This window comes from Ictalurus furcatus, chromosome 25, assembly GCF_023375685.1.
Source record: "Ictalurus furcatus strain D&B chromosome 25, Billie_1.0, whole genome shotgun sequence".
Taxonomy (NCBI): Eukaryota; Metazoa; Chordata; class Actinopteri; order Siluriformes; family Ictaluridae; genus Ictalurus; species Ictalurus furcatus.
This window is the reverse complement of record NC_071279.1, coordinates 12775736-12790211: the sequence shown is the minus strand read 5'-3', so window position 1 is coordinate 12790211 and position 14476 is coordinate 12775736. Positions and strand designations below refer to the sequence as shown.

The 14476-nt window shown below is 40.7% G+C and overlaps 1 protein-coding gene across 8 annotated transcripts in view; it reads right to left on the bottom strand.

The window, feature by feature from the left end:
• Positions 1-14476, bottom strand: part of fryl (furry homolog, like) — a 97519-nt gene that overhangs the window by 8021 nt on the left and 75022 nt on the right. For 6 of the 8 annotated variants that reach the window (XM_053614631.1, XM_053614625.1, XM_053614627.1 and 3 more), the window contains 10 exons: positions 13432-13632; positions 13161-13322; positions 12737-12811; positions 12461-12637; positions 9330-9530; positions 8197-8379; positions 3381-3664; positions 699-906; positions 437-586; positions 16-114 (listed from right to left, as the gene is read on the bottom strand). In XM_053614631.1, the coding sequence (XP_053470606.1) occupies positions 16-114; positions 437-586; positions 699-906; positions 3381-3664; positions 8197-8379; positions 9330-9530; positions 12461-12637; positions 12737-12811; positions 13161-13322; positions 13432-13632 (1740 nt within the window). Of the gene's footprint in view, positions 1-15; positions 115-436; positions 587-698; positions 907-3380; positions 3665-7269; positions 8380-9329; positions 9531-12460; positions 12638-12736; positions 12812-13160; positions 13323-13431; positions 13633-14476 lie in introns of those variants that run through there. The other 2 variants (XM_053614626.1, XR_008384706.1) reach the window with 2 other exon arrangements.

Below are 14476 nucleotides of genomic sequence, written 5' to 3'. Positions count from 1 at the left end.
ATCCTCGATGCTCACCTGTTCAGCTGCCTCTCTTTTGCCATTGTACGTGTCCAGGTGCTCCTGCAACTCCAGTACACTGAATTTTAATGTCTCCAACAGCCCACAAGAAACCAGCTGCAGCACACACCCAGACAAACAGGATTGTATCTCGTTTTATTTACATTACAGAAAGAACTGTAAATGTATTCAAATATGACATCATTTAAAAGGTGCTAACTTTAATATGTAATGTTTAAAGAAAAACTGTGGTTTTCAAATTCAAAAACCTTTCAAAATTTTAAGAAACCCCAAAAAGACATTCAGGTTATAGCCAAGACTGCAACTGCAAAGACGGTGAGTCACACGCTCTGTTGTTGAATATGAATTACTTATTACCCTTTCCATGCAGATTTAGAATGACATCTCAAACATAAGCTGTAAGATGCCTCAAACTCACGGTCTCTGCATCCAGTAAGACTGTAGGACACTGCGAACAGGAGGTCATGACCTCAAGGGAGCTGAGGAACTGGTTTCCCATTCGCTGGAGCCCATCACCGAGAAAACGTACTGAAGCGTGGGTAATCGAGTCGAATTTTCTTTGCATGTGCTAGAGAAAGCAGGGGGGAGAAAACAGTATTGTATGTATGTAAATATTTACACACGTGTCAAAATCAGTGCAAGCTAGATGCTGGCTATAAAAAACGAACACACACACACACCTGGAAAAGACGAGAGAATACATGAAAAGTGTAGACGGCACAGGATCCGTCCGTATCGGATAACATCTGGTTGACGTGGCAACGCCAGGCGTCCTCCTCGTCATCATAGGTGACGGGCTGGAATGCTGCCAGGATGGCAGAGAGAAAAGGAGACGGGGGTGGAGAGGACTCGAGCTCAGGGAAACCTTCGGCATCACCCTCATCCTGACTGCACACACAGACACACACACACACACACACACACACACACAAATCAGCACCAAAGACAGGTTCTTCTCACTAACTAATATCTCTCACACATTCTTTCTCTTTTTCCTCGTATCCATATCTCTCATACACACTCTGATACAATTCATCACAGAGGAAAAAAACTAAACTAAAAACTAAACACAAACCTGACAGCAAGCTTTGTTTCTCTCTGACTCCACACTGCCCCCTAGACTTTCTCTCTCTTTCCCTCACCTCCTTTCCTCACAACCCCAACCCCACTCTAGCCCCTCCCCCTCTTCTCCTGTTCCCACTGCAGATGCTCTGCACTGCAATGTAGTTTCAGTCCGGACGTGCCGCAGAGGAAAAAGAAAAACATCTCTACATCTCTCTCCCACATGAGCACTCTCACAAACACAGACACACACACACTTACTGCCCAGAGGGGCCAAAGATCTTGATAAAGCAGACGGAGTAGAAGTATTTAAACCCTGCGTTGTTGAGTGGCATGAAGGACACCGTCTTCATCTTCATTCTCATCCTCACCAGCAGCCTCCTCTCGTCACTCTACCCCAGCACCGCTCTCTCTTTGGCATGCACTCACTCTCTCTCTTTCTCTCTCTGCAGTCTTCATACTCACTGCCTCTTCTGTTGTTCACTTCATCTTTCCATGCTTCCTGTTTTTTTTCTCCCTCTCTATCCCCCTCCGTCTCTCACTCACCGTGAGCCTTACTGTACTGCGTTATAAATGGTTTTACATTACCTTCACCCCACCCCCATGCCGTATGCAAATGCACACGGAGGCAGTTTTCAACGTGTGAAACGGATCTCCGGCACACGTTACAGCCGGATAGAGCAGAGATAGACCCTTGCTTCCTACGCTACACTAGAACACGAGTTAAAACTGGAGTGCATGCCGTTAATCAATGATGTTAATCAATGTTTGCCCTCTGAGAGGGCAAACAATTTATGGAAAGCATTTTGCTTTAGCATTTTTATTGCAGCACAGGGACGAATGCCATCTGTGCTAGGTCGGCATAACGTCACATCGACTTATTTGCTGAAAGCTGAAGTTCGGGAGAAAAAAACAACAACAAAAACAAAACAAAAAAACTGGCCAACCTTGAAACCAATGTCCTGGTGCCAAAGCTGAACCAGGACTAGAGCCAAACATAAGCACAGCTAGGACTCCCCTAAAATAATAACTCTGCCAACGGTATGATGGAGCAGATCTCAGAAAACGTACAATAAATAAAAACTAATTAACAAAATAAAACTAATCTTGTTTGTTTAATAATATTACAACTGCCCCTCTGCATGTTCAAAAAAAAAAGTCACAGGTTTTAGATCAGTTTATACACCACAGTGCTGCTGAACTCTCAAATCTGATTGGTCAGAAGGTATCCTGAATAATAAAATAAATAATCCACTTTGAGGCGACAAATTGTACTGCATCACACCAACTCATAATCCATGCCTGTGTCGCTGATGTAAGCTCTTAATGTACTTGTCATAAGGAATATGTTTCGGCCACTTAAGTGTACCAGAGACCCGAATACAGAGCCAAACTAATCACGAAATGGTAAAATGATTAATACAGGCTGTAAACACTAGTTATGTATGTAACTATGGTTCTATAAGAAACGAATAAACACTATAAGCAGTCAAAATCACCTGGATACCTTCAAAAATTTTTTTTTTAAATATATATATATATATATATATAAAAAATATACTCAGAGTTCCTGTTGAATTGGCTCTGGTGCTAATGACAGGGAACACCTGGGGGTTATCTGGTGTTCACAGAACCACAGTTACATATATAACTAGTATTATATTTCACCCTCTCCCAATCACCAGGGACTGAGAGATTGATAATGAATGCCACAATATCATGAGGAACCTAAAGATGGACTGGAAAGGCATTCAGAGATGACTCGAACCATGTTAATGAGAAATGTCATCAGATGGTGGGCAGTATTAAAAAAAACTCGTGTGAGGGACTGAGGCGACGATTGCCGTACTGAGTGACAAGAACAGTTCACAGACAGCTCCGTGAGTGAGAACTAACCATGCTAGCATGCTAACAAGGGAACCCAACTAGAGCTAAGAAGCCAAGGAGGTCCTAATGGGCTCTGAAAGTATGAAATATCACACTCCAAAGCTGATGAGATGATAGGACATGACCGAAGTCAACTGACAACTTCGGAGGCCAGGGAAGCAGTAGACTGACTATAGTCACAAGCAGAAGGTGCACATAAGGGTGGAAAATCAACTCAATGCCATTGATAAATTGGATTGATAAACAGTTCACCAACCAAAAACAACCCAGCCAACAGAAGTCCTGAAAGTGAGCAGTAATAAAAGGCGAGAGTATGACTAATACAAACTGTGCACAGCAAGTACTTCTCAGATGTGATACATTAAGCTGTACATCATTGCATTAGAGACGCCCCACCTGCTGCTCTCGCTCACCTGGACATGCCAGAGAAGTCAGCCTCTTCTTCTTCACACCTCTCATCGAGCTCCTTGAGTGCCAGGGTTACGTCTTCATCGCACACCGAGTCCGGTGCCGTTTCCTCTTCACAAAGTGAGCCAGTTGGACTGTCGATGCCTAGAGGTGGAGGGTCTGGGTCATCAGGAGGGTCAGGGAGCTCACACAGCTCTGGGGGGTCTGACGGTAAAGGGGGGGCACTGCAGAAACCCGTGTCCTCGCTGACGCTGCTGCTCAGCTCGTCCACCGCCGTCACGCTGGCGTCCTGTAAATACGGAATGGCGGTCAAGAGCAGGACAATGTTTCTCTGTTAGAAATACTACTATTTATAACATGGACATGTGGCATCTACTGGAATATTTCTGATATATTAAATATTATTTAGAAAAAGTAAAACAATACATTCGGGTCTTATAACGGAAGGACATTTTCCCCACTTCGGCCAAAAACAGTCAAGGTTTAAGGTTTTAGCTATAGATATACAACTACTTACTGTAGCCCATCCGTCCAAACAAGTGGAAATGGACCACCACAACTGGAACACCATTAACCAGATCTGGTTATTATTTGGTTGGTGGATCATTCACAAAATGGCTGAGACACTGACACATGATACTGTGTGGTGCTGGTTTGAGTTTATTACATACAGTTTTTAATCGCTTCAATATTACTGCCGGACTGAGAGAAATCAAACCAAAAACATCCAATAGCAGTTCTGTAGTCAGAAACTGACAATGATGATTGGCTGGTGATCAGTTCATGCAAATAAAAGATGAGCTTTTACAAGATACAGCTACAATAGGCATGTCTAAAAAGTCGGACTGTGCAGGTGTACACACTGTGTTTCAGCCTCGATACGGACATGTTATTTAATGTGTTACTTTTCCATACTGAGAATGATCCACCACCAGAGTGGTGCTCCTATGATAGTCCCACAGATGGAAGGGACAGGAGATATGTGTGGAAGATGAGAGGTTTTCTTTTTTTTTTAATGAAACATGGATTTTTAATTTTTTTTTTAAACAAATAAAACTCTTTACATGAGCGCTGCACCACTTGGGTGTGTAGCATTATTTCTGAGGATGCTTGAAAAGAAAGCAAGAGATGTAGCAGCCAACTTGTGTACAGTATGTATCGTCAAAAGCAAATATAATGCTGACTTAAGACTAAGACTGAAGAAAAAAAAAACCCCACAACGTTTTACTGCAAGAGAAATTCAAGCCAATTAGCCAGAGGTCAAATCCTGGCCACCCGCAAGGGGACACTTAGAAGCAGCAATTTGTAAAATAGACCTGCCATTCTGGAGACACCGCTCCTTTTAGCGAACAAGAGATATCAATAAATATAGGCACAGAGCTAATTTATCACCACACACTTATGATGCTAATGTAACCTCTAGACTATGGACATCACAAATAAAGCACAGTTCTCTCTCTCTCTCTCTCTCTCCTTGGACTAGTAATGAGATTTACATACAGTCAGTTCAAATGCAGGGTAAATAAAATAAAAATAAAATGATACCTGCAGGATGACAAGGAACTTTGATATTCAGTAGCTGACCAAAGACATTACCTAAATACAAGGCTGTTCCATTTGCCATGCTGAACATGAACAGAACTGAACTGAAATCAACAAGAAGTATGCAACAAACAATAAATTGTGAGTCCTCCAAGTCATTCAAAAGCCCACTTTTTAATTAGGGACGAATGACACGTATACGTGGAACAGGAACTTTCCTGCTAGTTTCTGGTTTCTTTTTCCTTTCTTAAGAGTGTAGTGAATTAATAGAAAGCATGGTGGCAGTCAGCCAAAGGAGGATTTAGTATTATAGAAAGCTTTTACGGGGAATAGCAGTAATGGAGAAGCTGATGAGATTAATCAGACCTCATTACACTAAAAGCTGGAGGAATGACAATGGAAGATGTCCTTGGGCTAAAATTAGGACTAGACTGGTTTGAACTAGGACTGACTGGACTTGAGAATTTAGAGGTGTCAGGATCATGTGATAATTAGGAACTATGCAATGCTCCTTGCTTTCACTGAGAGCCACTAATGCAGTTATGAATAATGTGTGTACTCGAGGATATACTTCGACACACGGGATCCAAAAACATATCACAGATATTTACACTTTCTTGACTGGTTCAATGTCGTCCCTCAAGTATCCAAATATCTGCCTTTTTTTTTTTTTTTTTTTTTTTTTTTTAAAAACAGGCACCCATTCATGTAGCTTAATTGCACTGGTTAATGTTTGAATGAATATCAAACAGCCAGATTTTTAAATGTCCTCCTGCATCCATGACTACTGGATAGCTAGTTCATTTTCCAGTTATCATTTAGAGTCCTCTCCAAAAGTACTGGAACAGCAAAGCCAATTCTTTTGTTTCAACTATACACTGAAGACATTCAAGTTTGAGATCAAAAGATTAATATGAGACAACATAAGAATTTCAGCTTTGGGGTTTTTGGCTTTTCCATCACTTTGGCAGGTTAATCTTGTCCCAGAACTCTCTGTATTTCTTTGCAAATTCCAAACTGGCTTTCCGACTCTTACTGCTGATGAGTGGTTTGAATCTTGTCATATGGCCTGTATATTTCTGCTCTTGAAATCTTCTTCGAATGGTGGATTGTGATAGCTTCACCCCTGCCCTGTGGAGGCTGTTGGTGATGTCACTGACTGTTGCTTTTGGGGTTTTCCTCACAGCTCTCACAAAAATATAATAAAAAATATTTCAGGACATTCCAAATTGTTGTATCGACTATGCCCAATGTTTGCGCAATGGCTCTGATCGATTTTCCCTTATCTCTCAACTTCAAAATGGCTTGCTTTTCTCCCATAGACAGCGTTCTGGTCTTCATGTTGGTATCCTTTCTAACAACAAATGCAGTCTTCACATGCAAAACCCAGGGCTCAAATCAAGAGCACATATTCAGAGCTATTCACTATTTAAACTCAATTTAACAGGACACACTTGGACAACATTACAGTTACATGTTCCAATACTTTTGATCACATGAAAAATGGACTGGTTCAAACGAAAAGATGTCATGTTCTAAATTGTTTAACACATCTAGACGTAAATATCAAGGTATGAACGCTGAAAATCTGATCCATTGTCTCATTCATCTTTTGATCTCCAAGCCCAAATGTCTTCAGTGTATAGCAGAAACAAAATAATTGACCTTGCCATTCCAATACTTTCAGAGGGGACTGTATTAATGCTAGAAATTAGTTTTCTGACTGGGAACGTTTCAGGCTGTTGTGTGATGTGACATTTTACAGTTTCATCGTGGAACAAATCTGAAAGCGACTACAGATGACATTTTCACTGCTAATTAAATAGACATGTAAACTTTATAATATGTTGGGTAATTAGATTGGGAGCTAGGAAGCTAGAAAATGAGGTAAGGTGCTGGTTAGGCATATTTCTTATGAACAGCAAAAAAACATTTTTGTTTTTTAAATAATGAAAAAGGTTAGAACAAAAGAACAGACAGAGATTCTATATCACACCAAGATTTGTTCCTCTCTGTGAATTCATTTATCCACCTGCTGGTTGAGAATGGACAAACCATGATGCTTGCATTTTCAGTGGCATATTGGTAAAGCACGGTTTCCTAAGCTGGTCATCCAGAGACCCCCAAACAGTCCTCTGTTAGGGAATATTAAATACCTGGGTAGCTGGGAGAGGGTATAAACACTGTGGTTTGTGTAGCACTGTAATAAAGTTACTGGAACAGATGCAGCTATTAACAGGTAGTTAAGTGACAGTGTTAGTAAGATGCGGTAGGAAGTAATGCAAAGCTTGTTAGTGACACAATCGTTTGCTCTACCCCAATGCTGTGTGTTAAGCTTTACTACATACTCACTCTATGCTCGCAGCTCCAGGCTAGGGTGTTTGTCCGATGAGGCTTTTAGACAGTTAATTTCTGTGCTTTTGTTTATTCTCGCAATCCAATTTTTAGCACAGCAGGCCTGAGGTGTGTCATTCCTAATAGCAATCTTCACCCAAATCAACCGAACTGACAAGCAAGCCCCACCCACACACAGGGTTCGTACAGTTTGCTGATTTTAAATTCAGTTCATTTCCCGGTCACGTTCAAAGTGACAGATTTTGTCTGTACAAGTTATAAGTTGGTGACTAATGACTCATGTCACGCTTTAAACCTTCAAGTAAATTCAATCATTAAAATAAACAATGTTAGTTAACATAACACTAGTTGGCTGTACATTGCTTCGATGATTTTATTTCAGTGATGTCTCCATAGGTTATTTGGCACAGATCATAACTGTTTACGCAGATCTTGCGATATGCTTTCCATGAGTTGGCCCCTTGATGTAACGGCAGTCTAACTTATATTTTATTAATAACGTCTTCTAAACGTTTGTCTGAATTTCAAGCATCTGTACGAACCCTGCACTCAACAAGAAATCGCTGACCAATTGCAACAATAACAAGTATGGAAAAAAAAAAGCAGTTACAGCATGACTATGAAAACAGGAAAAAGGAAAAGCAGCAGAAGACTTTTGCTGTGTCAGTGATTCGACACAGAGAGCTAGCTAACAGGGAATGGTGTTGCACAGGGTCAAAGTTTAAGACCACTACAGCTTCAACACCATGACTGTCCCTGGTAGCGAACGATAAAGTAAAAAGGGGCTTGGATACCCTTTAATAACAGCTGTAAGGATAAGAAAGGCACACCAGCTAAAAACACCAGCAACACTGCATAGATTAAAGGCAATAGCTAGAAAGAACCCGTGCACCAGAATTGATTGAGGCTCCTGATCGATCCCACCTCAGGCAGCTGGCTGATATTGCTGTCAGAATGCGCAGTCTCATGGATAGGGCTGTCTGGGCGGGGCAATATCGGGGTGGGCAGAGCTTCCTCAGTGAGGATGCTACTGGAAGACTCCTGGGATTGTTGTAGAGAATCCATGTGATTGGACGTGGCGTCATCCGTAGCAGAGTCACTATTGAGCTATGAGTAGACACAAAGGGGGAACCTTTTAGCAAAATACCAAAGCATGTTCACTGTATAGACTAGATGTTCATATATACATATACCCGAGTCACGTTACCTTACATGCAAACATGCCATCGCTGGCCAAATACTAGTAATAATAAGCATGACTTAAAACCTGCTAGTTGCAAGCATTTTGCTAGCATTTACGTCCTAGTCCGACATTTGTCCGCCTAAATATCTAATTTCTCAAGATCACCATGACATGCTGCATGCTAGCAGAATAAAGCTTAACCTTAAGGTCACTCACACACAGCATGGAAAGAGTAAGAGCTGGAAAAGGAAGTGGAAGGAAGCTTCCACGCCAAAGCATAAAAAGATCATCAAACTTTTTCGCCACTGCTCTGTCAGCTCAGCCGATATAAGCTCGGCAGGAAAACGGCTGGTGCGCCATAGCAAGCAGAGAGGAGTTAGAGTAAGTCTATGAAAAGCTTGGAGATTTCAATGAAATATAACAGATATACTTTGTCATGCTCAAATAAAAGCATGTTCCAAATTGTTTCAAAGACGAGTTCATGCTATTAAAGAGTTTTAATTAGTTGTCAGGGACTCTCAAAATTTCATGCATATTCAAGAGGTTCTAATGAAGTAACTCGAAGGAAAAGATTGAGGAAAAACACCTCATGTTTGTCTTTACTTACCACCAAAGAACAAAAAGCGTAATCAAAATAAGGGGTTTAGAAAGATACTTTGGGAAGGCAATGTTCAGTGGCTGGGCAGAAGAGGGGGGTTGAAGGTACTGGACGGAAGATGATTGGGTTTTGTGAGCTACGGGCAGAAGCAAGCGTCTAACCACCCACAGCTGAAACATGGCAGCATCTAAGCCCAGCTCGGCACAGACACACCATGCCGGAGGCCCGTGTAAATGAAAGGGCCCCGGATATAGGACGGGGGGGTAGAGGACTTACTAGGTTGGAGCGGGTGAGAATCTGGCTAGCGCTCAGTACCTCCTCCTCAGATGACTCATCCGTATCTTCTTGGTTGGTCAGATTGAGGCTTGGCGTGCTGCCTGTGTACTGGCACTCCTGCAGCGACGGCGTGTCACCTTTGTCCATGCTGTCCAGAGAGCGCCGCCGCACGCCCCAGTTAAAGTTGTCCATGCTCTCACCCTGAGAAAAGTGCATACAGAGACACAGTCAGAGATTAACAGCACACAACAAACATCTTTCTTTTTAGTCTCCATATCATTCTTAACGAGCGTGAGATGAAAAGGCATGTGCATGGAAGGAAAGAACAAAAGAAAAACAACCACAACAATCAACACAGAGGGAGAGATAATGATAGTAAAACTTGGTATCTACCAAAACACATGTACATATACACGTGTGTGTGTGTATATACATAAGGGTTGTCACAATACCATAAACATATCTTACGATACTATTCCAGCTGAAGCGTTGCGATACCGAGTATTATCGCAATACCATGCAATATGGTGCCAATTTAGATTTCTAATCCACAAACTGAACCAAATTTACAGAAATACATTGATATCGACAAAAACGGATGAAGCAGATTTTCCTCTGAACACTTCATTAATGAGAATGAATACCTGGCTGTTGGAAAAACTCAAGAACCATCCAACTAATTCAATGTGCCACATACTTCATCTATTGTTCCCTCTAGCAAAGAAATCATGCAAATGGAAATTGTCCTCAGAGAACTGAGGATGAACACGACATTAGGAATAAATAACTGAATTTGGAAAAGAACTCCAAGAAATTGAGAACGTTAGCTCGCTTACTATCAAACACGGCTAATTTTACAGGGATCGTACGGACGCTGTGCTCACACTCTATATTTTAATACGGCCGAATTCCCAATAAAGCTGTTCTCATTTCCGTATTTTTCTGTTTCGGTTGTCAGATAACGGAACGAGTGTGAAACAGTGACTGAAACGTGGCACATTAAGAGACCACATGTTCACCAGCGGTCACTTCCAAGCTGCTGCTCTGCACTGACAAAATCCGGATTTATAACCACAACCTCCTCTGATAAAATCATCATACACACAAGTTAAAGATCGTGGCTGTGCTGTGATTTCGGCTGTATTTACATGTAAGATGATCAGTCAGAGAAACAGTTAGAAGTGAATGAATGTGCTGCTCGTCTCTGCCCCTCACTGAACACAGTAGCCACAGAGAGAGGCGTGTCTCTGGGGGAAAGCAGGACCTCGCGCTTGCAGGGCAGCACTGGCCTCACTCGTCTACAGAATGTAGACAAGGTTTGTCCAAAAAGTCGCTAGATATTACGCCATGTGCTTTAAAAAAAAAAAAGTTGCTAAAAGTGTCTGAAAAGAGGACCAGAGCTGTTTCTGTTAAACTGAGTGCGTGAATAGCAGGAGGAGAGAGAGAGAGAGAGAGAGAGAGAGAGAGAGCGCGATTGGGGGGGGGCATATCCTGACTGATAAGATTATATTAGTGTTCTATCAAAAAAAAAATTCCCTTTAAAGTTATTTAGCAATCTCATATTTATTGACTTTTTATCGTTCAACACTTTTTAAGCTCCACTAGATAAAAATGCCCATTTTCAAGGTTTTCCGGTACTTAGATCTCAAAAAGCCAAATTCAAGCGCTTCAAGCACCTTGTATGAACCCTGTTTCAAATGAAGTGTCACTAACCTTCGTGTATTCTGTAAAAACAGTGACGTGTCATTTTAGCGAAAATACTATGCACTGTCGCGCGCACAACATTACTTACGGTACTACCGTATACACGATACTACCGTTTAAAAAAGTACAGTGGCGCTGGCGGTATTTTAAAGCTTTAGTATCACAATATTACCGTAGTACCGGTATACAGTGCAACCCTAGTATACATACATATTATATATACACACACACACACACACACACACACACACACACACACAAGCAAGCACAAATATAAAATGATGCACCTAGCTTTCAGATTTGGACAGTAATACAGAAAATAAATCATTTAATTTTAGGATCTCACAATGCAAAGTCACCAGCCCAAGACAAATTTTAAATATAGAAATGCTAAGAATCTAAGCCTAATCAAAAGGATGCACCATAAGATGTACATGGGCTGTTTAAGGGAATCGCCGGGAAACAAGGAACTGTCTGGCTTTGTTGGTTTTTGTTTTTTTACTGGGATAAACACCTTATGACTGAAAATAGTACAACTGATCACTAAGCAAGGAGTGATAGCACTCTACAACCCACATCCTGACACAGGAACTTACCTGCATCTCCTGAACGCAAGAAAAGGGGAAAGACAACAGCAGCGTTAGAGGCGAGAGTCAGAAAGCCCAAAAACAAAAGATGCATGCTGTCAAAGTTTGACATAGCACCTACTTACCTTCCATCCAAAAATCACTCATACACAGAAATCACACACAAAATAAGGAATGGATGTCTACAGAAAGGCACTAAATTGGAGAGTAAGCGTCACACACTCCCAACCAAAGATGATCCTTTTACGATGTGCAATATCGGGCAAAATATTGTAAAGCTGGGTTTAGACCAATTGTAATAAAAGAAAAACTGCACAATGCATTAAGCAGCAAATAATCACATGCCACAAAACCAAAATAGCCTTGTATGGTCTTTACCTTGGACTAATATTAGCATCAAAGACTTGTGGGATGGTACAGGACTGTAGTTTGTGCAGTTTTGCTGGTCATGCTTTGGTCATGGTTGGTGTTATACGGGTAAAAATATAAGATTTATACTCCCACGACTACTCCAACATACATGAGCAAGCTAGCCTTATAGCGAACCACAAGTCTTTATCATGACCAAAACATCTGTGCAGATAAGCCGTAGTTTAGACGTTCTTTTATTAAATAAGATCAAATCTAGGGATGTCTATCGTTATTTCCAGGCATGTAGTCTGTATGAGTATAAAAGGCGACAGATTTTAGGGGTATTCGTTTTACGCTACAGAGAATCTTATCGATAAGAATATCTGCTAATGAACTGATGGTACACATTTCTTCCCTGTGGCTTTCGAGAGACATTAGGGACAACGAGGAAACTTGAAATGTTATCTATTCGCAAGGATCAGGTCTCACCTCAGCATCTTCCAATTCTACATCCAGGAAGTCAAAGTCCTTGAACACACCAAACTGCTGCTCACTTCCTGCGTCTTCTGCCTGCCCATCCTCCTCCCGTGTCACTTCCTCTACTGTCGGGATAAGGCTGGTCTGCTGATCACCTGCATCCAGGTCCTCGTTTGAGGAGAACACCACCTGCAAGAAAAGCAGAGTATTACATAGAACAGTTCTAACAATACAAGGGGAATGTGAAAGTGCTGACTTGATGGTACTGAAATCAGTCATTACACTTACTGAAGGATTTTTGGGCATGCCAGTCTCTGGTCCACACAAAGACAGGACGTTCATCAGCTTCTCTCGAGTTCTCCTCTGGAATCAAAGCAACAAAGGAAATAGTAAACATACTGGTGTGTGTGTAATTATATTATATATATATATATATATATATATATATATATATATATATATAAATAATATAATATAATATAATATAATATTATATAACATTATATTATATTATATAATATATATATATATATATATATAATATAATATTATATATTATATAATATATAATATAATATATATATATATATATATATATATATATATATATATATATATATATATATATATATATATATATTTTACAGTGATATGGCCCTAATTTGAGGTTTGGGAAAATGAGGTGAAAGAATGAAGTTTTTAATCATTGTACCTGGGACAGCTGAGGTCTCTTCCAGCTGACCGGGACCAGGCCGTTCGAGTTTGACCCAGATGATGTGGAGGATGTGCTCCTGGTTACGGCAATGACCTGAGGTTTTCCGTTACGACCGGCCGCATTGCGCTGATCTCCGTACTTGTGCCCTATTATGGGTGTCTAGGAGGTTAAAGGTCAAAAGAGAGTTATTATAGTTATCATCATCATTTTATTAATCTTGGAAGAACTAATACACATTAGGGGAAAATTAAAAAAAAAATTTGTTTACCTCTGAGATGTCAAAGTGAAAGTCTAGTGTTTTGCCAGGCAGCTCTTTGGAAGCGTTGTTGAAGATGCGTGCGAAGGTGATTTCGGGTGAGCCTGACGACTCGGCACTGTAGGAGCGCTGCACCTCGTCAGGTACCACCAAACAGGCGGAGCGAGACACCACCAACTTCAGAATGTTCTGGGCCTCTTTCCAGTATGGGCTCTGGATTAAATCACATATGCTCTGTTATGGATTTGATGATCATTTATGACAATAAGACAAAAATGATTTGTAAGACTGTTTATTCAGAACGTCAACGGTAAAGGTCGAGTTTAAAACTCTTACATAGTGTATATCTTACATAGTGCCCTCCACTAATAATATTGGCACCCTTGGTAAATATGAGCAAGGAAGGCTGTGAAAAATGGTCTTCATAACATTCCCAGTTGACAGGGACTTCTTAATTATTGCCCTGATGGTGGAAATGGGCATTTTCAATGCTTGTGCTATTTACTTATAGCCACTTCCAATTTTGTGAAGCTCAACAACCTTTTGCTGCACATCACATCCATATTCCTTGGTCTTACCCGTTGTTATGAATGACTAAGGGCATTTATACCCCTGTGAAACAGGAAGTCATGGTTGAACAATTTCCTGTTCCTAGTCACCCAGGTGTACTAAAACAAATGTAAAATATCAATGGGAATATATATTTTTTTCACATTAATTCATAGGGGTGCCAAAGCGTAAAATGGGCCATGGTTGGATCTTCCAGCAGGACAACGAACCAAAATCTTATTTTGGCAAAGGGAGGTAGCACAAAGTAGCAACTAAAAGGGAGCCAATAACTGTTGCACACCTATATTTAACAAAGATTTTTTTGGTGATAAACCAGTGTTGTGTTTGCAATTGTTTGATATCCATGAGAGCAGAGTATTTTTGTGAATTTTTTTTTAAACAAAAGATCACAAGGTTACACAGCCTTCTTTGCTCATATTTACCAAGGGTGCCAATATTTAGTAGAGGGCACTGTACGTGTTATGGTCATGTGACCTACAAATGCTCA